Source organism: Eulemur rufifrons, chromosome 2 (genome assembly GCF_041146395.1).
Source record: "Eulemur rufifrons isolate Redbay chromosome 2, OSU_ERuf_1, whole genome shotgun sequence".
In the NCBI taxonomy this organism is placed as follows: Eukaryota; Metazoa; Chordata; class Mammalia; order Primates; family Lemuridae; genus Eulemur; species Eulemur rufifrons.
The window spans coordinates 7920904-7947391 of NC_090984.1; the positions used below are offsets into that span (position 1 = coordinate 7920904).

At 44.9% G+C, this 26488-nt stretch overlaps 1 protein-coding gene across 1 annotated transcript; it reads left to right on the top strand.

Annotated features, from left to right (window-relative positions):
* The first annotated feature begins 225 nt into the window (after nucleotides 1-225).
* Nucleotides 226-23189, top strand: LOC138393211 (cytochrome P450 4F3-like). Its single transcript, XM_069484372.1, has 10 exons — nucleotides 226-231; nucleotides 7776-7930; nucleotides 15781-15924; nucleotides 16722-16992; nucleotides 18458-18524; nucleotides 18722-18851; nucleotides 22056-22189; nucleotides 22285-22349; nucleotides 22521-22603; nucleotides 23012-23189. Exons 1-10 carry the CDS (start codon nucleotides 226-228, stop codon nucleotides 23187-23189), a joined length of 1233 nt encoding a protein of 410 aa, XP_069340473.1.
* Nucleotides 23190-26488: the final 3299 nt, after the last annotated feature.

Genomic DNA, 26488 nt, shown 5'->3' on the forward strand with positions numbered 1-26488 from the left:
TAGTTGACACCCTGTTGCCAATAAAACCTTCACAGCATCCTGCGTCCGTGATGGATCCCCTTCTTCATAAGGCACAGGAAACCGAGGGCCCACAAAAAGGTTTTAATTTCTTTTAAATTCAGAATAAAAAAGATGACTCTATCCAGCTTGGAGTAGAAGTATCTTTCTACAAACAACAAGCTGAAAATATAACTTTTAATATTATGTTTTTGGAGGAAGGAGCCCATGGAGGTAAGGGTGTCTTCCCAGCCCATGAAAGTCACACTGAAGTTCTGTCTTTGTCTGCCTTTGCTAGTTTAGTAATAATGAGAAAAACAATTCCTTGATAGCCCAGTTCACAAAGCATTCCCGTTTTTTTAGGGGGTGTGTGTGTCTATTTAACCCTCTTTCCCATGAGGCACAAGTACACCAGAAGCATTTGCTCAATGAATGAAATCCACACGGGAAATACTGAATGTTGTGACGGGTCTAAAGGTGACAAAGGAATTGACTGGCAGAGCTGGAAACTGAATCGCCCTCTGACCGATTCCAAGTCAGATAATTCTCTCTTCTCTGCCAGTTGAACCGAGCTTTGGGTATTTCTGTTCCGGCCCTCCAAGGTAATCTGATTTGATGTTTGAAAACTGCTTCAGGGAGTCATTGTTCCTGGCTGCCCCTGGAGGGCAGCTGAAGGTGTCTCTGAGATTTGCCAGGCACCACGTCCTAGGTCTAACCTCCCAGCAATTGCCAAGTGCTGGAAGTCTTCCCACTCCAGCAGCTGCTATGGAATTCAAGCACGGACTTTAAAAAGGTGACCTCCTCTGAGGACTTGGTGAAATGCTCAGATGCCCACCTGCGAGGAGGGGAACATCAACAGGCTGATAGCATTTCTCTTCCCCTCCAAATGCCTGCATATACTCAAACCGGGCATGGTCATGACATGAACATCAAACCTCCAGCTCCTCGGGTGTTGCTTGCCATCAATATCTCTGCTGACCTCACGCCTAGATTTTAGAGAGTCCCCCTAACAGTGGGGTTCCTGGCTCCCACTTCTACTTGCCAGGATCCTAGAGACCTCCTCTCTCCACCCCTATTATGTACCTCGATTGTCCATATTATGGGATGCCTCCTTGATCAAACCTCCCTGGAATCCAGTGACTTTGCTTAATGAATCTGCCTCAGTTTATAAGGTTTTTGACAAAATTTTCTGAGTAGGGAGACTCTGGAGGACAATGTTGCATCAGAAAGCTTCTTTTTCCTCTCCCCTTTTTGTCAGAGAGAAAATTAACAGCCATGGGATCTGGAGAATTTGAGACCAGAATGATCCCCGGAGGACAGCAAAAAGCATTTTCCAACTCTCAGTTCTGGGACGGTGGGAGAGCACTGTGGTGGATAACTGAACATTCTGGAGGATCTACATCCAAACAATGGTGTCAGATAATTGAACAGTCTTCATTTGTCCTCTTGTGAAAGAAGGGGATGTGAAAATATTGTCTATTTATTTATTTTTTTAGCATGGACACCTTTGCACACAATGTTATCTTTTGAAAATGTTTAATTATTATTGGTACAGAATAGTTGTGTATCTTTATAGGGTCCATGTGATGTGTTGATGCAAGCACACAAAGTGAATTAATCAAATCAGGGTAATTGGGTCATCCGTCACTTCAGGCACTTATCATTTTTTTCTGTTGGGAACATTCTGATTCCACTCTTTTAGTTATTTTAAAATATATCCTGATTATGGTCACTTTGTTGTGCTATCAAACATTATTCATTCTATCTATCTAACTATATTTTTACACCCAATAACCATTCCCACTTTATCTCCCCCTCCCTGCCACCCTTCCCAGCCTCTGGTAACCGTCATCCTCCTCTTTGTCTCCATGCGATCAATTGTCTTTAATATTTAGCTCCCACATATGAGTGAGAACATGCGAGATTTGTCTTTCTGTGCTTGGCTATGAGATACTAATTTTGATCTTCAGAGAATCTCTTCTGAGTGAAATAATGAAGTTGGAGGAAAAACCAGGAAATAATCTAGCTTTCCTATTCTACCTATTATTCTTTTTTTATTATTTCAGCATATTATGGGGGTACAGAAGTTTAGGTTACATATATTGCCCTTGCGCCCCCACCCCCCCTCGAGTCAGAGCTTCAAGCATGTCCATTCCCCAGACAGTGCGCATCACACTCATTATGTATGTATACAACCATCCCCTCCCCAACCCACATCTGCCCGACACCCAATTAATGTTATTCTTAAATGTGCTCTTAGGCAATGATCAGTGAAACCAATTTGATGGTGACTACATGTGGTGCTTATTTTTCCATTCTTGGGATACTTCACTTAGTAGAATGGGTTCCAACTCTATCCAGGAGAACATAAGAGATTCTATATCCCCATTATTTCTTATAGCTGAGTAATACTCCATGGTATACATATACCACATTTTACTAGTCCACTCATGTATTGATGGGCACTTGGGTTGTTTCCACATCTTTTCAATTGTGAATTGTGCTGCTATAAACATTTGGGTGCAGATGTCTTTTTTATAGAATGTCTTTTGTTCTTTTGGGTAGATGCCCTGTAATGGGATTGCTGGATCAAATGGTAGGTCTACTTGTAGCTCTTTGAGGTATCTCCATATTGCTTTCCAGACAGGTTGCACTAATTTGCAGTCCCACCAGCAGTGTATGAGTGTTCCTGTCTCTCTGCATTTATGCCAACATTTATTGTTTTGGGACTTTTTGATAAAGGCCATTCTCACTGGAGTTAAGTGATATCTCATTGTGGTTTTGATTTGCATTTCCCTGATGATTAGAGATGTTGAGCATTTTTTTCATATGTTTCTTGGCCATTCTTCTGTCTTCTTTTGAAAAATTTCTATTCATGTCCTTTGCCCACTTTTTGATAGGGTTGCTTGATTTTTCTTGTTGATTTTCCTGAGTTCTAAATAGATTCTAGTTATCAGTCCTTTATCGGATGTGTAGCATGTGAAAATTTTTTCCCATTCTGTAGGTTTTCTGTTTACTCTCACGACAGTTTCTTTGGCTGTGCAGAAGCTTTTTAATTTAATCAGGTCCCATTTATTTATTTTTGTTGTTGCTGTGATTGCCTTTGGGGTCTTCCTCATAAATTGTTTGCCTAGGCCAATGTCTGTAAGAGTCTTTCCCACATTTTCTTCTAGAATTCTAATAGTTTCACACCTTAGGTTTAAGTCTTTTATCCACCGTGATTTGATTTTTGTGAGAGGTGAAAGGTGTGGGTCCTGTTTCAGTCTTCTACATGTGGCTATCCAGTTTTCCCAGCACCATTTATTGAATAAGGATTCTTTTCCCCAGAGTATGTTTTTGTCTGCTTTGTCAAAGATTAGGTGGCCATATGAGGATGGTTTTATATCTGGATTCTCAGTTCTGTTCCACTGGTCGATGTCCCTGTTCTTGTGCCAATACCAAGCTGTTTTAATTACCACAGCCTTGTAGTATAGTTTGAAGTATGGTAAATTAATACCTCCCATTTTGTTCTTATTGCCTAAAATTGCTTTTGCTAAATGGGGTCTTCTCTGGTTCCATACAAAGCATAAAATTATTTTTTCTATATCTGTGAAAAATGATGTTGGTAATTTAATAGGGATTGCATTGAATCTGTAGATCACTTTGGGTAGTATAGACATTTTAACAATGTTGATTCTTCCCATCCACGAGCATGGTATGGTTTTCCACCTGTTTACGTGCTCTGTGATTTCCTTTTTCAGTGTTTCACAGTTCTCCCTGCAGAGGTCTTTTACCTCCTTAGTTAAATATATTCCTAGGTATTTTATTTTCTTTGCTGCTGTTGTGAAGGGTATTGAGCCCTTCATTTGGTTGTCCGTTTGACTGTTATTGGCATATATGAATGCCTCTGATTTGTGTGTATTGATTTTGTATCCTGAGACTTTACTGAATTCATTTATCAATTCTAGGAGTCTCTTGGTTGAATCCAGGGGGTTTTCTAGATATAATATCATACCATCAGCAAAGAGTGAGAGTTTGGTCCCTTCTGTCCCTGTTTGGACACCCTTGATTCTGCTCTCTTGCCTGATTGCTCTTGCAAGGACTACCAGAAGTATGTTAAAAAGTAATGGGGATAGTGGACAACCTTGTCTGGTTCCAGTTCTAAGTGGGAATGCTTTCAATTTTTCCCCTTTCAGTATGATGTTGGATGTGGGTTTGTCATACATGGCTTGTATCATTTTTAGATAGGCCCCATCTATGCCTATTTTATTAAGTGTTCTTATCATAAAAGGGTGTTGAATTTTGTCAAATGCTTTTTCTGCATCTATTGAGAGGATCATATTTTCTTTGTTTTTGCTTCTATTTATGTGGTGAATTAAATTTATAGATTTGCGTATGTTGAACCATCCCTGCATCTCTGGGATGAAGCCCACTTGGACATGATGGATTATTTTCTTGGTAAGCACCTGGATTCGATTTGCTAGGATTTTATTGAGAATTTTTGCATCCATATTCATAAGAGATATTGGTCTGTAGTTTTCTATTTTTGTTGCATCCTTTCCTGGTTTTGGTATCAGAGTTATGTTTACTTCACAAAATGTGTTTGGGAGAATTCCATACTTCTCAATGTTGTAGAATAATTTTTGGAGGATATGCACCAGTTCTTTGTAAGTGTGGTAAAATTCGGGTGTGAAATCATCTGGTCCGGGGCTTTTCTTTTTGGGAAGGTTTTTATTTTGGGGGGGGGAAGGTTTTTTTTTGCTGTTTTGATTTCAGTTCTTGATATTGGTCTGTTCAGGTATTCTATTTCTTCCTGATTGAGCCTAGGGAGGCTGTGTGTTTCTAAAAATTTGTCCATTTCCTCCATGTTTTCCAGTTTGTGTGCATAAAGGTTTTTGTAGAATTCAAAGATGATATCTTGTATCTCTGTGGCATCAGTTGGGATTTCTCCTTTCATGTTCCTGATGGAGGTTATTAGAGATTTTTCTTTTCTGCTCTTAGTTAGTCTAGCCAAAGACATGTCAATTTTGTTTATCTTTTCAAAGAACCAACTTTTTGTTTCATTAATCTCCCATATGGTTTTTCTGTTGTCCATTTCATTTAGTTCTGATTTGATCTTATTAATTTCTCTCCTTCTGCTGGGTTTGGGGTCGGTCCATTCTTCTTTCTCCAGCTCTTTGAGTCTATTCATTAGGTTATCTATTTGTAAGTTTTCTGTCTTTTTGATATAGGCATTTATGGAAATAAATTTTCCTCTCAGGACTGCTTTAGCTGTGTCCCACAGATTTTGATAACCTGTGTCTCCTTTGTCATTTAGTTAAAAGAATCTTTTGATTTCTGTCTTGATTTCTTCATTTATAAAATAATTGTTCAGGAGAAGGTTGTTTAGCTTCCATGACTTTGAGTAGAAATGAGAATTTCTGTTAGGGTTAATTTCTATTTTTATTCCACTGTGATCTGAGAAGATGCATGGTATAATTTCTATTTGTTTAAATTTTTTAAGACATGCTTTGTGTTCTAGGATATGGTCAATCTTAGAGAATGTCCCATGAGCTGATGAGAAGAACATACATTCAGTGGATTTTGGGTAGAATGTCCTGTAAATGTCAGTCAGGCCCATTTGTTCTAGCATTCTGTTTAAGCCCATTATTTATTTGTTTATTTTCTTTTTGGAGGATCTGTCCTGTGCTGTCAGCGGGGAGTTGAAGGCTCTGGCTATTATGGTGTTGCTGTTTATCATTTGGTTTAGATCAAGTAGGGTTTGCTTTATGAATCTGGGTGCACCTAAGTTGGGTGCAGGTATATTAAATATAGTTATGTTTTCTTGTTGAACTGTACCCTTCACCAGTATGTAGTGACCATCTTTGTCTTTCATTACTTTTGTTGATTTAAAAACTAAGTTATCTGAAATTAAAACTGCCATGCCAGCCTTCTTTTGGCTTCTGTTTGCTTGATATATTGATTTACATCCCTTTATTTTCAGTCTAAATGCATCTTTGCAGGTTAGGTGAGTTTCCTGAAGACAGCAGATACTTGGCTTGTATTTTTCTGCCCATTGGGCCAGACTATGTCTCCTGAGTGGGGAGTTCAAGCCATTCACATTTATTGAGAGAACTGATAGGGGGGGCAGATTTGTGTTCATCCTGTTGGGTAGACCTTAATTGCTTTGTTTTCTCTCTTGAGCCATTGTGGTATCTGGCCTTTGATCTTTAGCTTTTGAGTAGTTTTACATTCGTGAGTGTTTCTTGTGCTAGTCCATGTGCAACTCTGTTTTGAGTACTTCTTGGAGGGCTGGTCTTGTCTTGGTGAATTCCCTCAGTCTTTGTTTATTAGAGAATGTCTTAATTTCTCCTTCATGTACAAAACTTAGCTTTGCTGGGTACAAGATTTTAGGCTGGGCATTATACTGTTTCAGAAGAGTGAGAATGGGGCCCCAGTCTCTTCTTGCTTATAAGGTTTCAGTTGAGAAATCTGGCGTTATTTGGATGGGCTTTTCTCTTTGTATGTCACTTGTTTCTTTCACCTTATAGTTTGAAGAAGGGCCTCATTAGTGGATATTTTGGTCAGTCTGATGACTGCATGACTTGGTGTTTTCCTATTTGCAATGAATCTCCCAGGGTTCCTTTGGGCTTCTTGTACCTGTATATCTAGATTTTTAGCAAGGCCTGGGAAATTTTCCTCAATTATATCTTCAAATAGCTTATCCAACCCTTGCATATTATCTTCTTCATCCTCAGGAATGCCCATAACTTTCACATTAGGTTTCTTCACATAATCCCACATTTCTTGCAGACTCTGGTCTTTTCTCTTATTTCTTTGCTCTATCTCTATGACTGACTTCTTTAATTGGAAGGTGTATCTTTGATCTCTGAGATTCTGTCTTCTGTTTGATCTACCCTGCTCTTGAGGCTTTCCACTGTGTTTTTAGTTCCCCGAATAAATTCTTCATTTCCAGGAGTTTAGTTTGATTTTTCTTTAATATTTCAATTTCTTTAGTGAATTTTTCTTCCAAATCCTGGATTTTTTTTTTTGTGGTTTCTTTGTGTTGGTTATCCATTTTTTTCTTGCATATCACTGAGTTTTCTGATGATCCATGTTTGAAATTATTCTTCTGTCATTTTGGTGCTCTGAGTTTGGTTAACTTCCATTGCTAGAGAGCTGGTGTTTCTCTTTGGGAGTGTGCTTTCTGTTTGATTCTTCATATTTCCGGAGTTCTTTCGCTGATTCCTTCCCATCTGGATCAGCTGCTGCTTCTTGCCTTTAGATATTCGTTTGGATAATGACACACCCTGTTTAGTCTCTGAGCCAGAAGGTGGTGTTTGTGGGTGAGATTTGACCACACCCTATATGATGAGTCAGTAGATGCAGTAAAAGGGTGTGCAGAATGACCTCCCTGTCAGTAGGTGGCGCTTGCTGGGAGGGGCAGGCTGCAGTGTTGTTTTTGGGTCCTGCTCTGGTTCCTCTGGAGAGACACTCTAGTGCCTCACGTGGTGGGTGGGGCCCTGGGACTTCCAGGTGTGTCCTTATTCTGCACCTCAGTGGAGGCAGGTGGGGTAGTGAGGCTGGGCGGAGCTGGGTTGGGTGAGCCTGCCCTCAAGCTCCACAAATGCTGTTAGCAGGGGTCAAAGGTCTGTTCTTTGCCTCTGGGCAAAGCTGCCAGGGAGGGGCTGGAATGGCCCCACTCAGCAGAAAAGTCTGCCTGTGGGGGGTGGGGCTGTCTGAGACCTACAGTCTAGAGCAGGCCTCACTCCTTTCCACCCTCCCCTGTTCCACAGTTTCTCCGGGGCCTCTGTCCGCAGGCAGGACCTCAAGCCAGTGGATCTCCCCTGGCTGTCATGCCGGCCAGGAGGTTCCCTGCCCAGGATGGCAGCCTGGGCTGGGTGCTCGGCCTTCCTGTGGGAGGTGGGTTGCCCCTCAGGCACGCTGATCTGCCCCTGAAGGCACACACACCTCGGTAGGCTCCTTCGCAAATAATCCTGCTGTGCCCCAGGGCAATGCGATTGAGGCCTGGGTATACGGGATCTGGCCTGCAGGCCTGTCCCCTGGGCCCTGGAGGTCAATCCTTGACCCTGCCAGGGAGAGAGTGCTGGTCTCAAGTCACCCACGGGGTGCCCCAGCTGGATCGGTGTCTCTCTGCCTCGGGATTTGCTCTGCTCTCCTGGAGTCACCAGGCAAACAGCACCTGGGAGCGTGGGTGGGTTGGGAGCTCACAGTCTGAGTACCCCTCAGTCTGCTGTAGGTCCCCAAAGGGAGAGGTCCCGTTCCCTACAGATGCCTCCGGGTGGTGGCTAAATTGCCTCTCCGCAGCGGCCGGTAGGGAAAGGGGAGGGGAGAATGAAGCAATATGGCGCCTGCCCATCGGCTCAGGTCGGCGGACCAGGAGGTGCCCCTAGGGAGCTGGGAGCCTGGTGCCCTGTCCGCAAGAGGCTCACGGCTCACTGGCAGTGGCCATCTCTGGGCTGATGTGGGCAGGTCTCTCCCTACCTATTATTCTAAGGTAATTTCTTTCTCTAAACCACATTCTCTGAGGGTGCTCCCCAAACTCACAGACCCAAGATCAAGCAATAGCGCAAAGACTGGATGTACTGGTGAGATAGGGAACCGGCAGGCCCTGCTTGATGAGGAGTATAGGGCCCGAACTAAGGTCTCTAATAAAACAGGAGGTGGTAGAGAATCCGGCCAAAACCAGCTAGAACCAAGACAGCGATGAAAAACGACCTCAGCTTATCTCGCTGCTCATTATATATACCCTGCTTATAATGCATTAGTGTACCAAAGGAAGCTCCCTCCTGCGCCATGACAATTTACAAATGCCATGACAACTCCCAGAAGTTACCCTATGTAGTTTGAAAAAGGGGAGGAATCCTCCATTCTGGGAACTTCCCATCCCTTTCTCAGGAATCTTATGAATAATCCTTCCTCTGCTTAAAGTACAAGTAAATAAAAGGTATAAAATAAGACCCTGGAAACTCAAGAGTGCTACTCTCTGTCGCTGTGAAAGCTAGCCGCCACTCTGTCTGTGGGGAAGCACCCTTTCCCTTTTCTTTTCTTATCCCAATAAACTTGCTTTTGCCTTACTCCGTTGGCTCGCTCTTGAATTCTTTCCTGCATGTAGCCAAGAACCCACCTGGCCTTCAAAACTGGGGTCCACTTTCCTGTATCATTGGTACCCACGAGGGCCATGGCAGGGTCACTGAAGAAATGACAAAAATCATAGTGTGATGTGATGACACCTAAGCCAAAATCAGATGAGGACGTAAGGGTTGCCCCAACGTAGTAATGAACTAAGAAAGATACAGAACTAGCTGGGCTCAGAGCTACAAGCTCACAAATGTGTAACAGTAGACAAGACCAATGGCTACAAATAAGCCGTTGTCAAGGAGACAGTTCCTCCCAGCCAAAACCATGGCATAGGATATCCTGTGAGGCAGTCTGCATAAATGGTTACTTTGTTCTCTTCTGGAGGATGTCTGGTGTTTTTGAACCCATGGTGGAGGGAAAAAGATGTCAACCGAGGCGAGATTGGAGAAGATGAAGCTAATGAGGCATGAGAGTGGGTGTCAAGAGAGGATGATAAAAAGATTCTTTGCCATGAAGATCCAGTTTTGGCCGGGTGCTGTGGCTCACGTCTGTAATCCTAGCACTCTGGGAGGCTGAGGCGGGAGGATCACTTGAGCTCAGGAGCTTGAGACCAGCCTGAGCAAAGCAAGACCCCCTCTCATATAAAAAAAATCCAGTGGAGTTCACAGAGAAGCTACTGATCCTCTGGCTTCACCGAGAATCCCAGGAGGAGTTCTTTAATAGTCGTTTGATTTTATGTTCAAAGAGCCTGCCCGTGCCTCGTGGGAGAGACTGCTGGGGGCAACGGACAATCAGTATAAGATAATAAGGTGCCCCCTTTCTTCCTATGGAAAAGATCATCTTGTCTGCTATTTCTAGGGGTGCCTTCAGGGGCTGGGTATGCCTCATAATCTGTACGGTGGTGAATGGACGGGAGCAACAGTTTGCAGCTTGAATATTGGGCGAGATTTCCCCACCACTGGGAGTCTGTAGCCCAACTGATGTCTGCTTCCCCCATGGACGCAGAGTGAAATGGCCCCATGTCTGTTTATCTCAGCAGGAGTGAGGAAAGAAGCAAGAACAGACACACGTTTTGGGTGCTTCAATTGCCCCACCTGGTGCTGGGTCTTTAAAGCTCCTGGTGTGGCTTCAGGGGGTGGTCTTTATACCCGGCCCACTCCTCCGTGATGCACGGTGCAGTGGTGCATGTCTGTTGTCCTGGTTACTTGGGAGGCTGAGGAAGGAGGATCGTTTGAGCCCAGGAGTTCGAGGCTCCAGTGCACCATGATTGTACCTGTGAACAGCCGCTGCACTCCAGCCTGGGCATCACAGCAAGACACTGTTTATATATTAAAAAAAAAGAGTGGATTCAGATTAAAGAACATGGACTTGATCCAGAGGGCACTGAGGAGCCATGGAATTTATTTTGAGAAAGGGAGGGACAGGTCAGAGATGAGTTTTAGAGATGACCCTCTAGAATGCAGCCAGCAGAGACTGCTGTCACCTGTGCCTGAGCCTCACCCAGAGCCAGCAGGGGGCGCGCGGGGACCGCAGGCACCTGCAGGTGGGACTGGCTGGTGGAGGCGGGGTGGTGTCCCTGAGCCTCTGGCTGACTCAGTCTCTGGCTGAACACAGGGCTCCCACACTGATGGTGGGTTCTCCCAGAGTCCAAGGATGGACTTTTTTCTGTGGATGATAGGGAGCTATGGGAGGTGTTTGAGCAGGACAGGGACCAGGATTTAGAAGAGACATACGTGGCAGGCTTTAGATTGAAGGTGAAATCTCACTTCCAGGCTCCTTCTCTTCAGTTTACTCTCCCCCTGAGAGATGTGGCCCTTTGAGGGCTCCCCTTATGTGAGAAGGGTCTTCTTCCAAATTTCCTTCCTTGTGTCGCTCTGTTGCTTTGATATTTTCCCCCTCTCATCATGAGGACATTACGACAAGGTTCACGTTTTCCTACTTTGAGAAATGCCTGCGCAGTGAACATATAATTTACATTCATTTTATCTCTGTGTTTCTGTTCTCATTCCAATTGTGTCTTCCTAGTTTTTTCCTATCTTTTCATGTCATTTATTCTTATAAGTAATTGGAAAAACATTCAGCTCTGAGAGTTGTTCTTAAAAAGCTAGAAGTTTAATCCAAATAAGTTAGCTTGCCATTAATAGAAGCACCTAGTCCGAAATGTGTTCTTAAATTTTCATGATGCAGTGATTACTCTGCTCTTGGATTAAGTAGGGATGATAATTGCCTTTGAATTTATAGGTTTCCAGATTCCCAAAGGTCCCCCAGAACTGGAGGGCGAGGACTGCACGTCACCCAGAGATCCTGAACTCAGAGCTGTCTAGAGGGAGCAGATGGAATCTGGGTTTGACTCCTTTGGGGATGCCATGAGTGTGTCCTTGTGTAGGAAGGAGAGTCTGCGTTGGACATTTTTGTAGCTAATGGAGTGGACTGTGTCCGAGACTGCTAACTGTGCACTTTGATGTTCACTTTTGCCCACTGAGAATCTCTAATTTATATGTAAGTGTACGGCAGCCTGAAACACAGGTTATATCTGAAAGCCTTTCTTTAAGCTGGATTGTATAAATGGCTGTGACCCGTCTCATGTGGAGAAGTCAAAGATTAGGTGGTGGTAATTCTGGTAACCTTCCTTAAGAGAAGGCTGGGACACTCTCCCTGCCAGTCCTCTCTCTCCCCCTTCCTGCTCCTTGTAAGACTGATGTGGTAGCTGGAGCTCATCTTGGACCTGAAGGCAGGGACTGCTCTTTAGGGAAGACAGGGCACAGGGCAGACAGCTGGCAGCAGGGGCAGATGATCTGGGATCCCCGCTATGATCCTAATGTCCCCCACCCCACACAAATTCACAGGTGAAGTCTCGTCTCCAATGTGGTGGTCTTAAGATGGGGGACCTTTGGGAAATAATTAGGCTACGAGGGCTCTGCCTTCATAAGTGAAATTACAAACGAGACGTGAGCAAGATTGTTATTTTCTTCCACCATGTGGGGAACACAGAGAAGACGCTATCTGTGATGAATAGGCCCACACTAGGCATGAAATGTACTGGGGTGCCTTGATCTTGGACTTCCCAGCTGTCAGAACTGAGAGCAGTAAATGTGTGTTATTTATAAGTTACTAAGTCTAAGGTGCTTTGTTATGGCACCCTGAATGGACTAAGACAATTCATACCATCTTGGAGTTGTACTGTCAAGGTCAGACTCCCAGTCTGCTGTATATTAGCTGTTTGGCTTGTGGAAAACTCATATTCAAGTGTATGGCAGTTTCTCTACTATGTAATAGCATCCACCTTGTTGTTGTGAACGCTGAACAAGACAGTCAGTACAAAATAACTGAGTCAAATCTGTTAAGCATTGGTAGTTCATGAGGGTTAATTTCATCCCTTTCATTTATTTTTGCATCATATTATATTTTAAAATGTCTTAACATTAGAGAAGGTAACTTTAAGCTTTGGAAAGCATGGCAACCTGCTATTGAAGAAAATCCGTTAGTATATTCAGTACATTCAAAATACCCATAGTTACATGGGCTTTTGGGTCAAAGCTGGCTCGAAGCTTAGAATTGAAAAAAATTATTTTTTTCCCCCAGGGAGGCATGAACCCGACTTCATTCTCACCAACATATTCTAGGAAGTGGAGATCTCCAGGAAGTAGAGATCGGGGTTTTCCACAATGAGAGGAGGACAGAAATGAGCCACTCCTGTCAGCACCAGGGACAGCGGCTGCCTTAGGTCTCCGCCCTTCTCCCCATGGGGGTCAGGGGCTCAAGCAGGGCAGGGTCTCAGTGCTACAGATTGGGGGCCTGGGAGCATGAATTGCTGCAAAATAAGAAATGAATTCTGCAAAATGAAATGAATAAATATCTCATATATTCTAAGCTGAATGTCACATTTGTTTTTCTTTGCCTTTAGAGTGCTGATTTAAAATTTAAAATACAAATTTTTATCACAAAAATGCATATTCATAGAAGAAAATATAAGTAAGCAAAGTAAGAAATAAAAACCACTCGTAATCCCATTGTGAGAAAATAATCATTTTCTTATTCTCCCACATGTACTTTGTTTTTAAATTTATATGCAATCTTTTTACACGTGAAAATGTCACTTATGTCCAAATGAATTACATTTACATGTAATTTTCTGTTTAAAATGCTGTTTTGAACACTAAGAAGAACACAGTAAGAAGTTCATGTCATTAGCCATTAGGGAGATTCCAATTTAGACCACAATGTGATGCCATTTTGCAACCACTAGGATGGCTGGAATCCAAAAAAGGGAAAATAACAAATATTGGTGAGGGTGTGGGATAATGGACATTCTCATACATGCCTGGGGGGAGTGTAAAATGGTGCATGGGCTGTGGACAGCAGTTTGCAGGTTCATTAGTAGTGAAACATAGAATCATCACATGACTCTATGCCATTATACCGTATCCCACTGTAGGTATCTACTCAAAAGAATTTACAAATGTTCAGAGAAAAAGCTGTATGTGAATGTTTATAGCAGCCCTATTCACAATTGCCAAAGGTGGAAACAATCCAAGTATCCATTGATGGATGAACGGATAAAGAAAATGTGGTCTGTCCATACGTTGGAATATTACTCAGCCATAAACGGAATGAAGTGCTGACACTGCAACACAGATGAACCTTGACTACGTTATACTGTGTGAAAGAAGTCAGACACAAAGGTCGCACAGTGTATGCTTCACTCGCAGGAAGTGTCCAGAATGGGCAGATCCACAGGGACAGAAAGCAGTCTGGTGTTGCCAGGAGCTGCGGGGAGGTGGGACTCGGAAGTGACTGTTAATGGGGACGGGGGTTCCTCTAGAGACGATAAAAATGTCTTGGCACGAGACAGTGTTGAAGGTTGCACAACATGGTGAATGTCCTAAATGCTATGAATTGTACTCTTTAAAATGGTTGAAATGGTGAATTTTACTCAAACAAAAAATGCTATTTTATCATACATATGTTCAATTAATTTTTGTTATTCACATAATAATATGTTGTGAACATCTTTCCATGACTTTAAATCATCTTATGAAACAATATTTTGTGGTTTAAAAAATCTTTGTGTCGAGTATTCAAGCTATTCTTTATTTTATTTTTAAAAATGGCATTTTGTTGGAAAATAAAGTGTTTTGTCTCACTTTGCAAGAGACTTCTTATTTACAGCAATAGATGCCCATGTGTTCATGTAAGATACGGGTGTGGTTAGACATCTCTGGTAGAAGGTGACCTTCAGGTATGGCCTGCAGTCCCCATAGACACTGACGTTTTGGTTCCATTATCAGAAGTAGGTCACCTGACCCTGGCTCAGTCTCTCACATGTGTTGGGCTTGGATATCTTCAGGCTGATCTAGGATGTTCTTAACCGGGACAACTGGACTGCCCTGAATTTGATTTCTCCCTCAGGAAGGAATCCCATCGTTGTTTGCACGGCAGAGACAGGGTTCCAAGTGAGAGGAGGGTGCAATATTTCTTGAGTCTTAGGTATTTTACTGTTACTACCTAATCATTTTGTCTACATTGTATTTGGCCATAGAAAGCCAAAAGTCCAGCACAAAATCAAAGAAGGGTAAAATAGGCTCCATGTCTTAATGGAAGTTGCCGAAAAATAACATTGTGAAGAGTTTAGCTATGGGGAGAAGTGAAGAATTGGGAATAAGGGTTTAGTGAAGTGCAGTGGGGTTTTTTTTTTTTTTTTTTTTTTATGTGCAAGGTGATAAATTAACTTGTTACTGTTTCATGGATTCTGCCAGAAGACAAGAGACTCCAGGGTCAGAGACAAAGGGCAGTTTATTACTCTTGGCCCTGCAAGCAGTATATGCTTCTTGTTCATTTGCATCCTTTCTCCAAGCCACCCAAATCCCGTGGAGGTGACACAGGTGGGATTCTATAGATGCTTGCTCAAGTAGTCTATTGCATTACATGGGAGGAGCATTAGGCTTAGGGAATCTGCCTCACAGCAAGCAGACAGAAGCGTGACATGTGTCCAGGGGCAGTCATTACCTTATCCCTCAAGGTTGTTCTCTGCAAACACAAGTCTGAGAAGTGACCCAGGTTATGAACATGAGGGCTTTGCCTCCTTGGCATGCCCAGCAAGGAAGCTCAGGGCCCATGGAGGACTGCCTCTCCCAACATAGGGATATTTTTGTATCCAATTTGTAACAACAGAGCCAAGAATATATAACATTTATTGTGTACTCTCCCTAGTCCAGAAACAATGCCATGCACCAATTCCATGATATGAGTGTATATTTTGTAATTTAATTTTAATAGCTCTGGGAAGGAGAGATTATTTTTGCCCCATTCTTGATGATAAAACAGAGGGCCAGAGATATTGCGGAGTTGCCCAAGTCTACGCAGCCAGTAAGTGATCTGGAAGTGGTGGAGCAGGGGTGCTAACCTGTTTTGTTTGTCTGGCACCAAAGCAGGTCAACTTAACTGTTACTGAAGATTTGGCAGGTGGGACCTAGGGGAGGGCAAGGACTTGACCAAGGACACTCAGAGCATAGGAGGCAGAGCTGGAACTTGAACTCAGGTCTCCTGAATGCCAGCCTTGTGTCCTCATCTCCAAGTAATAACAGCTTCTGCTCCCCCTCCCCCTAAACCCTGTTCTCCTGGAGATGGGTTCCTGGGGCCAAGGACAAGATGTTGGTTGTGGGGGAGTCCATCTCAGTGGTTAGGTTTGGAGAAGGGCTCAAGGGAGTCAGGTTCCCACTCCAGCTCTGTCCCCTTCTCTGTCCAGGCCAAGTGGCAGCACCTGGCCTTGGAGGGCAGCACCCGCCTGGACATGTTTGAGCACATCAGCCTCATGACCTTGGACAGTCTGCAGAAATGCGTCTTCAGCTTCGACAGCCATTGTCAGGAGTGAGTCCTTACCCAGGGCCTGGGAACTTGGCCATGGACCCAAGGGTATAGGTGGGGGTAAGAGGACAGACCAGAGCAACCAGAATAGCCTTCTCTGAAGAGTGTCATAGCTCTGCTTGGAAGGATGGAAAAAGGGAGAGAGAAAGCATGGTCTTTCCAGGTATTTGGAACTGTTTGAGTAAAGGAAAGGAGCCTAGGATGAACAGAGCATGTGCAGTAGACAACAGAAATGAGGCTGTAGAGGTAGACAGGGGCTAGATCTCAAGGACATTGAAAACCAAGGCAAAGTGGTATGAACTTTTTCATGAGGTTCCCAGGGAGCCATTGAAAGTGTTTGAGCTGTTGATGGGCACGGTCAGAGCTGAGCTCTGTGGAGAACTGACTGTCATGTGGACGCTAGATGGATCTGACTTTGGATGCAAGAGTGTAGGGTGGGGTCTGGGCCATGCACCAGTTGGAAGAGGATGAGGTCTGAGCTGTGTAGACAGTTTCAGGAAGGAGAAGGTGCAGGACTGGATACTGAGTAGAAGACAGAGGACAAGAGGGGCATGATGTCCAAGCTATGCTCTGGGAACCTAGTGGCATGTGGACAGCTCCCAGAGGTAGATGCAGGCAGAGAAGAGGGTTTGTATTAATGGCTTTGAGTCTCACGGCTGATCCCCTGTGTATCTGTGGGGCCACCTGTTTCTAGAGACTCAGTTTCCTTTATGGGAGGTAGATCCTGGGTGCTGTTGGGAGGTGCTCTTGGTCCTTCAAGTGCGTTACATTTTTTGCTCCCTTTTTCCCCCATCCTGCAGGAAGCCCAGTGAATACATTGCTGCCATCTTGGAGCTCAGTGCCCTTGTGTCAGAAAGGCACCAGCACATCCTACAGCACATAGACTTCCTGTACTATCTCACCATGAATGGACGCCGCTTCTGCAAGACCTGCCGCCTGGTGCACGACTTCCCAGATGCAGTCATCCAGGAGCGACGCCAAACCCTCCCCAATCAGGATACTGAAGACTTCCTCAAGGCCAAAGCCAAGAGCAAGACTTTGGACTTCATTGATGTGCTCCTGCTGAGCAAGGTGGGCTTCCTGGGATCTCAGTTGAAGGCTAGAATGATGCATGGTGCAGTGGTGCATGCATCACTTGGGATGCTGAGGAGGATGTTGTCTCAGTTCCTTGGGAGGCTGAGGAGGATGATTGCTGAGCGCAGGAGTTCCAGGCTGTTGTGTGCTATGATCTCGCCTATGAGTAGCTTCTTCACTCCGGCCTGACATCACTGCAAGACCTCGTCTATAAAAAACAAACAAACAAATGAGGAAAGAATTAAAATTTATTTAGATTGAAGAATGTTGACTTGATCCAGAGGGCACAGGGGAGTCATGGAATTTATTTTGCAAATGGGAGGGACACGTTGAGATAGGTTTTGGAGATGACTCTTTGGAATGCGAGCAACAGAGACTTACTGCTAAGTCTGAAACTGTGAAGAGTCTGAGATGTTACTCTATTTACAAGTTAAGAAATTAGTCTGCAACGTTTTTATCTGTATATCAACATCTACATCTATATTTAACTATGTGATGTCTTGTCTATGTGTTTGTGTCTCAGTGTATGTGAATGTGTCTGTGTCTACGTCTATGGCTTTGTGTCTGTGTCTATGACCATGTTGATGCCCTGTTTTCATCTATGTCTATCTTTGTCTATGTGTATGCATGTGCATGTTTCTATGTCCTTGTCTGTGTCTTTGCCCAGGTCTTTGTTTCTATTCGGATGTCTATGCATGGTCTATGTCTGTATCTATTCTGACAGATGCAACCCCTGGATCAGAGAAGCCCATTTCTTACTCATGGCAATAATAGCAGCCAGAGCTGGATTGCAGCACTGGCTCCCCAATCCCAAATGCCTCCGAAGGTGATGCAATGCTTCCATCTGTATGTGCAGCAGATTTTGCACCACAGGACAGGGTCCCTGTGTTATGAGTCTTGGAACTTATATAGGGCACCTGGCACATTCCCTCTTCTGACAGAGAGAGAGAGAGAGAGAAGGAGAGAAAGAGAGAGAAAAATAACTTTTCTTAATTCTCTGAAGCATAACAAAAATCGTCTCCAGTGAGATGCCAAAGTGTATATATAGGTTTACAACTCAAATGTTTCCAAGGAAGATAAGATTCTCTGGATTTATTATCTAGAATGTGAGCAAGTATCTTTGGAGCAGTACTTAATCTCTGACTTCCAAGGCAAATGGCCATTTCATCATCCTGTAACCCAGGCTGCCAGGAACTTTTTCCTCAGAAATCTCTCATCAGGCAGCAGCATAAACATATTCATGGCTCATTGATTGCTCCCACCAGGAACAAAAGAGGAGGCCAGGAAGCCAGGGAGGAAGCCTGTGGGACGAGGGCTCTGGCAATGGTGACCAGGAGAGGTCTAGGAGTGCTGGGTGGGCTTGGGCTTCTGGAAGGAGGATGAATCTTTGAGATTGTCTCAGGTTAGACTCAGGAGCCGTACATGCTAGTGTGATTTGGGAGATCTTGTCTTCTTTGTCCAGGATGAAGATGGGAAGCAGTTGTCAGATGAGGACATAAGAGCAGAAGCTGACACCTTCATGTTTGAGGGTGAGGGTCCCGGTGTGGGACTACAGTGGGGACAGGGGTCTCTCCATCCCAGGGATGCGGTGGGTGGACCCTGGATCACTCCATTCTGCCCATCTTCTCCCTCCTCCCAGCTTCCCTGAGAGCCTCAATGTAGGGCGCTGTCCACACCCTGGTGCTGAAGCAGCCCAGAGATTCAAGCCTGCCTGGCTGCCCCTCAGGCCATGACACCACGGCCAGTGGTCTCTCCTGGGTCCTGTACCACCTTGCGAGGCACCCAGAACACCAGGAGCGCTGCCGGCAGGAGGTGCGAGAGCTGCTGAGGGACCGCGAGCCTACAGAGATTGAATGGTGAGTGCAGGTCTTCATGGCCTGTTCCTGAGCCTGTTATCATTGGCTCTGCTGCCAGGTGGGGAAGGGGGAAGATGATTTTGCTGATTTTGCCCATTGGAGAAGAGACCACAGGTCAGGCTGTATGCAGCTTGGCTAGCAGGGGTAAGGTTTCAAGCCTTGGGGACAAAAAGATCTGGGCTGCTGAGAGAATTAGTGACAATATGTGAGTATACTTCTATGAGTTTGACTGTGTTACATGCCACAGATAAGTAAGAACACACGGTTTTTGTCTTTCTGTGCCTGGATCATTTCTCTTAGCAAAATGTCCTCCAGGTTTCATCTGTTCTGTTGCAAATGACAGAATTTCCTTCTTTCTTAAGGCTGAATAGTATCACACTGTGTTTATACACCACAGAGAAAATGAGTGTTAAATTTCAGAAACAATAATAAGAACACATTCTTCTTGCACTGAGACATTACAGAGAAGACTAAGGTTATCCTTGACATCCTCCTCTTTTCTCCTGAGGGTTCCGTAGAGCTAGGGATTGGCTATCTATCTATTATCTATCTATCTATTTACCGTCATGCATATCCATATACTTTTTGTCCTTTGGTATTTTTTATACATATACATTATGTGTATACATACATTCACTCAGCAGGGTGTATTACAGCTCTTTATGAGTGCTGCATAACATTTCATAGTTTATTCAGGTCACTCTACGTTACGTTGAAGACAATTAAACATTTCCAATTATAATAGATGTTGCCAAATTGCCTTACAGGATCTCTGTACTGATTTAACTTCCAAGCTGCAGTCTGTGATAGGACTAGTGATCCTTATTTCCTCCTTTTGTGTAGTAGTCTGTTGTGTGGATGTACCATGATTTATCTAAACATCTTCCCATTGATGTATGTTTGGGTTGTTTCAGACTTTTTGCTAAGTTAACCGTAGTGCAGTCAGCGTGCCTGCACAGTGACCGTTGCTTACATGTGGGAGCACCTCTGCAGGACAAATTCCCAGAAACGCAATTGCTGAATTAAAGACGATTTGTGTTGTGCAATTTTGCTTCTAATTACAGATCTCTTCCTATTAGCTGAGTTTAAAGTTATCAGCTTTCCCATAATTTTACTGATAGCCTTATTGTATTATCGAATTTAAATCTTTGTCAATTTTCATATTTCTTCTTTTAATGAACATTTCTTTAAATAAGAGTGAGATTGAACATCTTCTGCACATGTTGATAAGTCATTTTTATAGGTGTGGTTGTCATTTCTTTTTTACTCTTTTTCTTTGGATTATTGAAAAATATTTACTTTTAAGAATGTGTATTAAAATTAATCTTTTTTTCTGTTTTGTATTGCAAAACTTTGCCTTTTAACTTTGAATGGGGGTACTTTTGATTAATTTTTGCAAGGTCAAATTTGTCCAAATTTTCTTTTACAGTCACACTATCGATCCATTTCCCAGGGTTTTGTGGGGCTTCCTTTACCAAACGTGAAGTTTTCACTTATTCATGTGTCTGTGTCTGAGCTCTCTGTTCTGTCCACGGGTCTGCTTTTCTGTGTTTGCAGAAGGGCCACACTAGTTTTATGACTCTGACTTTGTAATGGGTCTTAGACTATGGTAGAGTGACTCCTCCCTCTTTAATATTTTATTTTCATATTGGCCTAGCTCTTCATAATGTTTTATTCATCCAGAAAAGTTTTAGAGTAAGTTTATCAGTTGCCCCCAAATCAAGTGGGTTTTAATTCAAAGTGAATATATCCTATTGGTTGATTTGAATATCTGATTGATATTTATGGAAAATGGGTTACTTCATAATATTGACACATGCCCTCCGAGAGTGTAAAATTGATATCCATCTAGTCAAATAATCTTTAGTCTTTTAATAGAGTTTAAAATATTTGCTTAGAGATCTTATGCATGTTTCATTAAATTAACCCCTAGATACTTTCGTTGCTATGGAGAAATATATCTTCTATTTGGCTTGAGTGAACTTTATAAGTTCATTTGGAATATAGAGACTTCGTGTTTCTTGCTAAGTTTAATCCAAGTATTTTACATCACCATCATTATTATTAACATCTTTTCTTTTATTATATTTCCCAGATGTTTGTCATTTCTACATAAAAACTAATGATTTATGCATACAAATTTTGTACCCAATGAACATAGTAAATGCTACATATGGTGTCTCACATCAATAGGATCATTTAGTCTATCAGTTATAGATCATTTAATAAAAGCTCTTGGGACAACTGGGAACTGCCTGGAAAAAAGTCATTTCAACCTTCTTCTGCTGTCTTATGACAAGATAATGTCCACATAAATCAAGTATTTGTAATGTATAAAACAAGGAATCCTAAGAGATCTAAACTATGTGAAAATTATTTTATGGCTACAGAGTAGGGAGAATCCCATTTTGACACAAGTCCCAGGAGATATACAAGAATAGATTGATAAATGACACAGAACAGTGCATATGGTATGTAGTGTGCTACTATATGTTTTTCTAATGATTGAATGTAGCTATGGAAGAATGTATTAAAAACAACCTATGCAACCTGTGTTTTGTGTATGTGGGAAATGGGTGGTTTGAGCCATAGAAGTGGGTAATATTTTATAGCTTACAAATTTTAAAACAGTTAAATGTTTCAGGTATTGACATTTTAAATAGCCACACAAAAAGGAGAAAGATTAGGAAAAAGAATTGAGCTCCCTTACTGGATCTCCAATGTTTATAAGATTTGCCCGATGGAATCACTTGTTTTCTAAGCATCATATCAGTATCTGCCTAAATGATACATTTACCCCTACATTTCAAATTGCATTACTCTCCTTTTATTCTTATCTAATTGCATTTGCTAGTATCTCAAGTACAGTGATAAATAAGAGTAAAATATTGGGTCTGTGTATTTTCTTTCTTACAGTGTATTTTCTTTATTTTTATGTAAAGTTGTTAACTTTTTACATTTGGCTTTTGATTGTTGTATTTTCAAGAGAAATGTCCTTTAGAACTACCTGCCTAAACATTGGTACTTTTCTAATTCTCTGCTCTTCTAATTTTTCCTGCTTTTTAATTCTCAGATATTTGATTCCTGTGGAGCTTACTCTGTTACAGGGAGAAAAGTTCTCAGTTGGAAACACAGTGGCTGGAGGATTCTGTTTCTCTCCTTGCTTTCTGATTAATGGTTGGTGGGGGGCGGGTGTTTCCACAGGGACGACCTGGCCCAGCTGCCCTTCCTGACCATGTACATTAAGGAGAGTCTGCGGCTGCATCCTCCAGTCACTGTCATTTCCTGCCGCTGCACCCAGGACATTGTGCTCCCAGATGGCCAGGTCATCCCCAAAGGTGCCCACAATGGCACGGGGAGGAGGAACCAGGACAGGAAGAGGGGCCCCTCAGGCAGTGGGGCCTTGTCCTGACTGCTCCCTCCTCTCGTCCAGGTGTCATCTGCCTCATCAGTATTTTCGGGACCCATCACAACCCAGCTGTGTGGCCGGACCCTGAGGTGCTGACTGACTCCCTATTTTACCATTGTAGGGTCCTACAGAGGGAAGGGCTTTGACAGGGAAATCCCGGATCTCCTCTCTCCCCCACCCCCGGACACCCTCATCTGTCTCTCCAAGGCTGGCTGTCCTGGGAGACCCACCCAGCAAGCCTGTCTCCCTCTCGCCCCCAGGTGTATGACCCCTCCTGCTTCGACCCGGAAAACATCAAGCAGCGGTCACCTCTGGCTTTTGTTCCCTTCTCTGCAGGGCCCAGGTGAGGGCAGTGGGTGTGTGAGGTGGGGATGGGGTGATGGGTGTGGGGGTCTGGGCATGACAGTCGGCAAAAGGGGTAAACTGTAGATGGTCAGAGTTCCAGCCCTCCTTCCCGCCCCTGCTCTGAGGTTGTGGACAAAGGTCCACAGAACCGGGTTGTGTAGGTCCAAAAGGGGACCGCGATGTGCTCAGAACCCCCTCCCCATCTGCTGTTGTGAGTTGGGGGCTGGAATGTGGACCAGGGTCAGGGCATATGCAAGCCCACGTGGGGGTCCCGGGAATGGTTATACCCCCTTCTGCCCTTCAGGCTGATTGGGATGATGGTGGGTGTCCTGGGCCAGGTTCCAGGCGCAATAGGGCCCGGATGGGGGTCCTGGGTGCAGTCAAGAGTCCCCACCTCCGCCCGTAGGAACTGCATCAGGCAGAACTTCGCCATGACTGAGATGAAGGTGGTCCTGGCGCTCACGCTGCTGTGCTTCCGCGTCCTGCCTGACGACTGGGAGCCGCTCAGGAAGCCAGAGCTGATCCTGAGAGCTGAGTGTGGCCTCTGGCTGCGGGTGGAGCCACTAAGCACGGGCCAGCAGTGACTCAGCACTGCAAGCTTAAGACCCACTCTGACCCTCCCACCTGCCTTTGCAGACTCCCAGGAATAAAACTGCTGTCACCTGTGCCTGAGCCTCACCCAGAGCCATCAGGGCCACTTAGGGACTCCGGGGATCCAGGGCCGTGTGCGTGGGTGGGTGGAGGTGGGGCTGGTGTTTCTAAGCCCAAAGTCCTGACTGCCTCTCTGGCTGAACACAGGCCCTCAGCAGATCCTGGGTCCTCTGAGAACCCAGTGTCAACTTTCTCCATAGGGAGCCAAGGGAGGTGTTTGAGCAGGAGGACTAACATAAGGATGGATTTAAGGGGCAAGACTGAGGCTCTGAGTCAGGGAGTAAACAGTAGAGGCAGGTCCCTGATTCTGGACCGCAGGTGCCCCCCCCCCCCCGGCCTCTCCCCCTCTCCCTCTCCGTCTTCCTATCTCTCTCCCTCTCCCTGTCTTTCTGGAGAGCTACAGGTGGCGCATCTCATGCTACTGGAGTCTGATAGAGACTCCTCTCCCCTGACTCCAGATCTCCACGGTGAATAGTGAGAAAGAGAAACAAAGAACAGGACACTGAAGGAAACTCACTAGAGCCTCAGTCTCCTCTAGCAACGTCTTCCTAAACTCAGCAACTGGGAAGGGCTCGTTAGCCTGCCTGCCCCGCTCCTACCACCCGAGACTGTTGATAGCATCACGATCCACCCACCTACCAAGAGCCCTGATGGGGAGTGACACGAACACAAAGACAACAGATGCAACAATAATCAACGCGGTCACTCACTCACTCACTAACAGGGCAACCCATATTCACCCTCGTTTTCCTAAGAGCGTGAAAGAGAAAGAACCAGATGAAACAGAACTGATCCACAAGTTATAGATGCAACGGAAGAGAAGAGAAGACAGCCCAAGAAGTTGCTCATTTCTATTTGTCACAAGCTCATCTGAGCAGGAGAGAGAGCTATCTGTCAAGTGTGACATAGACAATTAGGATAACATGCCCAAATTAAAGTAACGGTCAAGACTTTCAACAGTTGCCGAGACAGTACAAGCATGAGGCTACACCAGAGAGAGCACCGGCTCCCCCCTGTCCATATTCCCCCTGACATTTGGGGGTCAGGTGGATCACACAAACGTGGGGTTGTCTCAGCGTGGTGGAATCCCTCAACAAAAGGCTCATGCAGTTTTATGGACTGGCAGGCTCAGGGGAGGAAGTGGGGGAAGGGTCAGACATGGGACTATACTAAGTACTGAGTCATGATGGGGAGAAAGTGTCAAAGTGGGTCAGATAGATCAGAGTTGGGCAAAGGGGATCTTTAACCCACCCCGATAAGCTGGAGTGTGGGCTTATCTCCTCGTCTGACCCCGACAGCCTCCACTCCCAACAGTTCTCTGTGCAGAAGCCTCGGCCGGGTGTGTCAGGCATTGTAAATCCTCTGCATAAATCGTGCTTTAACCCATAAGCCAGAGTCCAGGCAGGGCCAGGAGAGGTGGGCGTGTTGATGTCTTCTCCCTTATCAGGAAGAGACTCAGCCTCTGAAAATTCACCCCCAGCTGGGCAGAGAGTAAAGCAAGAAATCCAGGGGCTTAGGGTGTGTCCTGGGGCGGGGAGGCGAGAGGCTCTTCTCTGCCCCCTGACCTCCCTTGAATTATTTTCTCCCCAGGATGATGGGAGCAAACATTTAATCCCTGGAGTTCTTTGCCTGACAATGACCCTGTTCGTGTTTCTGGTGGTCACTTTCCTCAGCACTGTACTGACAAACGGGGAGGGGATGTCTTGGTGGGGTTTGGGGCAATAGGAGTGAGCCAGGACCCCCAGTTCCCATCTCAGAAATGAAGGCGCCCACAGAGCTGGGGTTGGGATGGGAAGGAGGTGGCTATGGGTTGGGTAGCTTGATGGCTGCGGGGATGGGAGGGGGCGCAGAGGGAAGCTGTCTCTCTCCTTATCTTCAGCCTTGGTGTCACCCCAGTGTTTAATCCGATGAAGTTGGAGCAGGATTCAATGCTAATGTACGTGCCCCCTAGACAAACAGCCAGCTGCGAACAGCATTAGAACACTGGGGTCTCCTGGAGCCTCGTGCCGTGGTGGTGAGGACTCAGGCTCCAGGGTCAGGCAGAGCTGGTCCAAATCCTGATTCTGCCCCTTACGACATGCACATCCTTGGGTGAGAAAGTTAAACTCGCTGAGCCACAGTTTCATCATTTTCAGAATGAACCCATACCAGAGGCTGCTGTAAGCAGTTAACAAGGTGACCCACGACTTATTCCCCCCCCCCCCACAGGGTCTCGCTCTTTTGCCTCGGGTAGAATGCAGTGTCGTCATCATAGCTCACAGCAACCTCAAACTCCTGGGCTCAAGCAATCCTTCTGTCTCAGCCAGGTGCACAAACCAAGTGTTCAGGGGCCATGGTGTGTCATAACTGGAGATTCTCATATTTGGGAGGAAAACCCCCGTGAGGACTGTGTGAGTTATCAATTGCTGCATAAGAAACTGCCAGGCTCCTCTACAAATCTTACTTTGCTTAGTAATCTGTGTTTAAGAACCCAAAGAGACACAAACAATTCACACTGGTGACGAGCTGCTCTCTGTTTAAAGAAGAAAACAACAATCCCCCAGAGAATTCAACCGCAGTGATGTCATGGGGTCTGCAAACCAGGCAATTAGCAGAATTTGTCTGAACCCGCCACCTCCAGCCCTGCTCCAAAGCTCTCAGTGCCCATCACTCAAAGCCCCTGGGCATCCTTCCTGGAGGACACATCAGAGAACAGGGCGAGAGTCTTGGCTGGCATTAAAGGGCCCAGTGGGACGCCTGCCTGCACCACCTGGCAAACTCCGCTGCCGTAACAGTCCCCGGGAAGCCAATTCCAAGTTTTCTTAGTGAACAAGCCGTGGGATTTTCAGTGACCCCTGTGGGCTCATTAAAAGTTGACACACAATTCCCATCTCCACTTCATTTGTGTGAATTAAAAAGTCCCCGAGGATCAGCCACAGAGCTGCAGGCAGATGAGGTTTGGTTCACAACTGAGAACTGAGGCGGAGACAGGCACAGGTTCAGCCCACTCTGGAGGAAGCGTCCCTGACAGTTTCCCCCTTAGCCTCAGGCCAAACTTAGGTGTCTGACAAGCAGCAAGAGACACAGGTAGGGATCGGAGGTGGCCCTTTCTTTTCCCAAGACACAAGAATCCCAGAGCTTCAAATGATCAAATGCTACAGAAAGCACCATGGCACCTCGGACAGCAGAGCCACGGACTGCAAAGCACTTGGTGCCACGTGTGGTGGCTGTGAACACACCATGCTGCCGGCAC

What these genes read in the sequence shown, in the direction of transcription:
- LOC138393211 (XM_069484372.1), top strand. An exon ending in TTCGACAGCCATTGTCAGGA is followed by an intron (nt 15,925 to 16,721) that starts GTGAGTCCTTAC and finishes CCCATCCTGCAG; the next exon opens with GAAGCCCAGTGAATACATTG. An exon ending in TGGCCAGGTCATCCCCAAAG is followed by an intron (nt 22,190 to 22,284) that starts GTGCCCACAATG and finishes CCTCTCGTCCAG; the next exon opens with GTGTCATCTGCCTCATCAGT.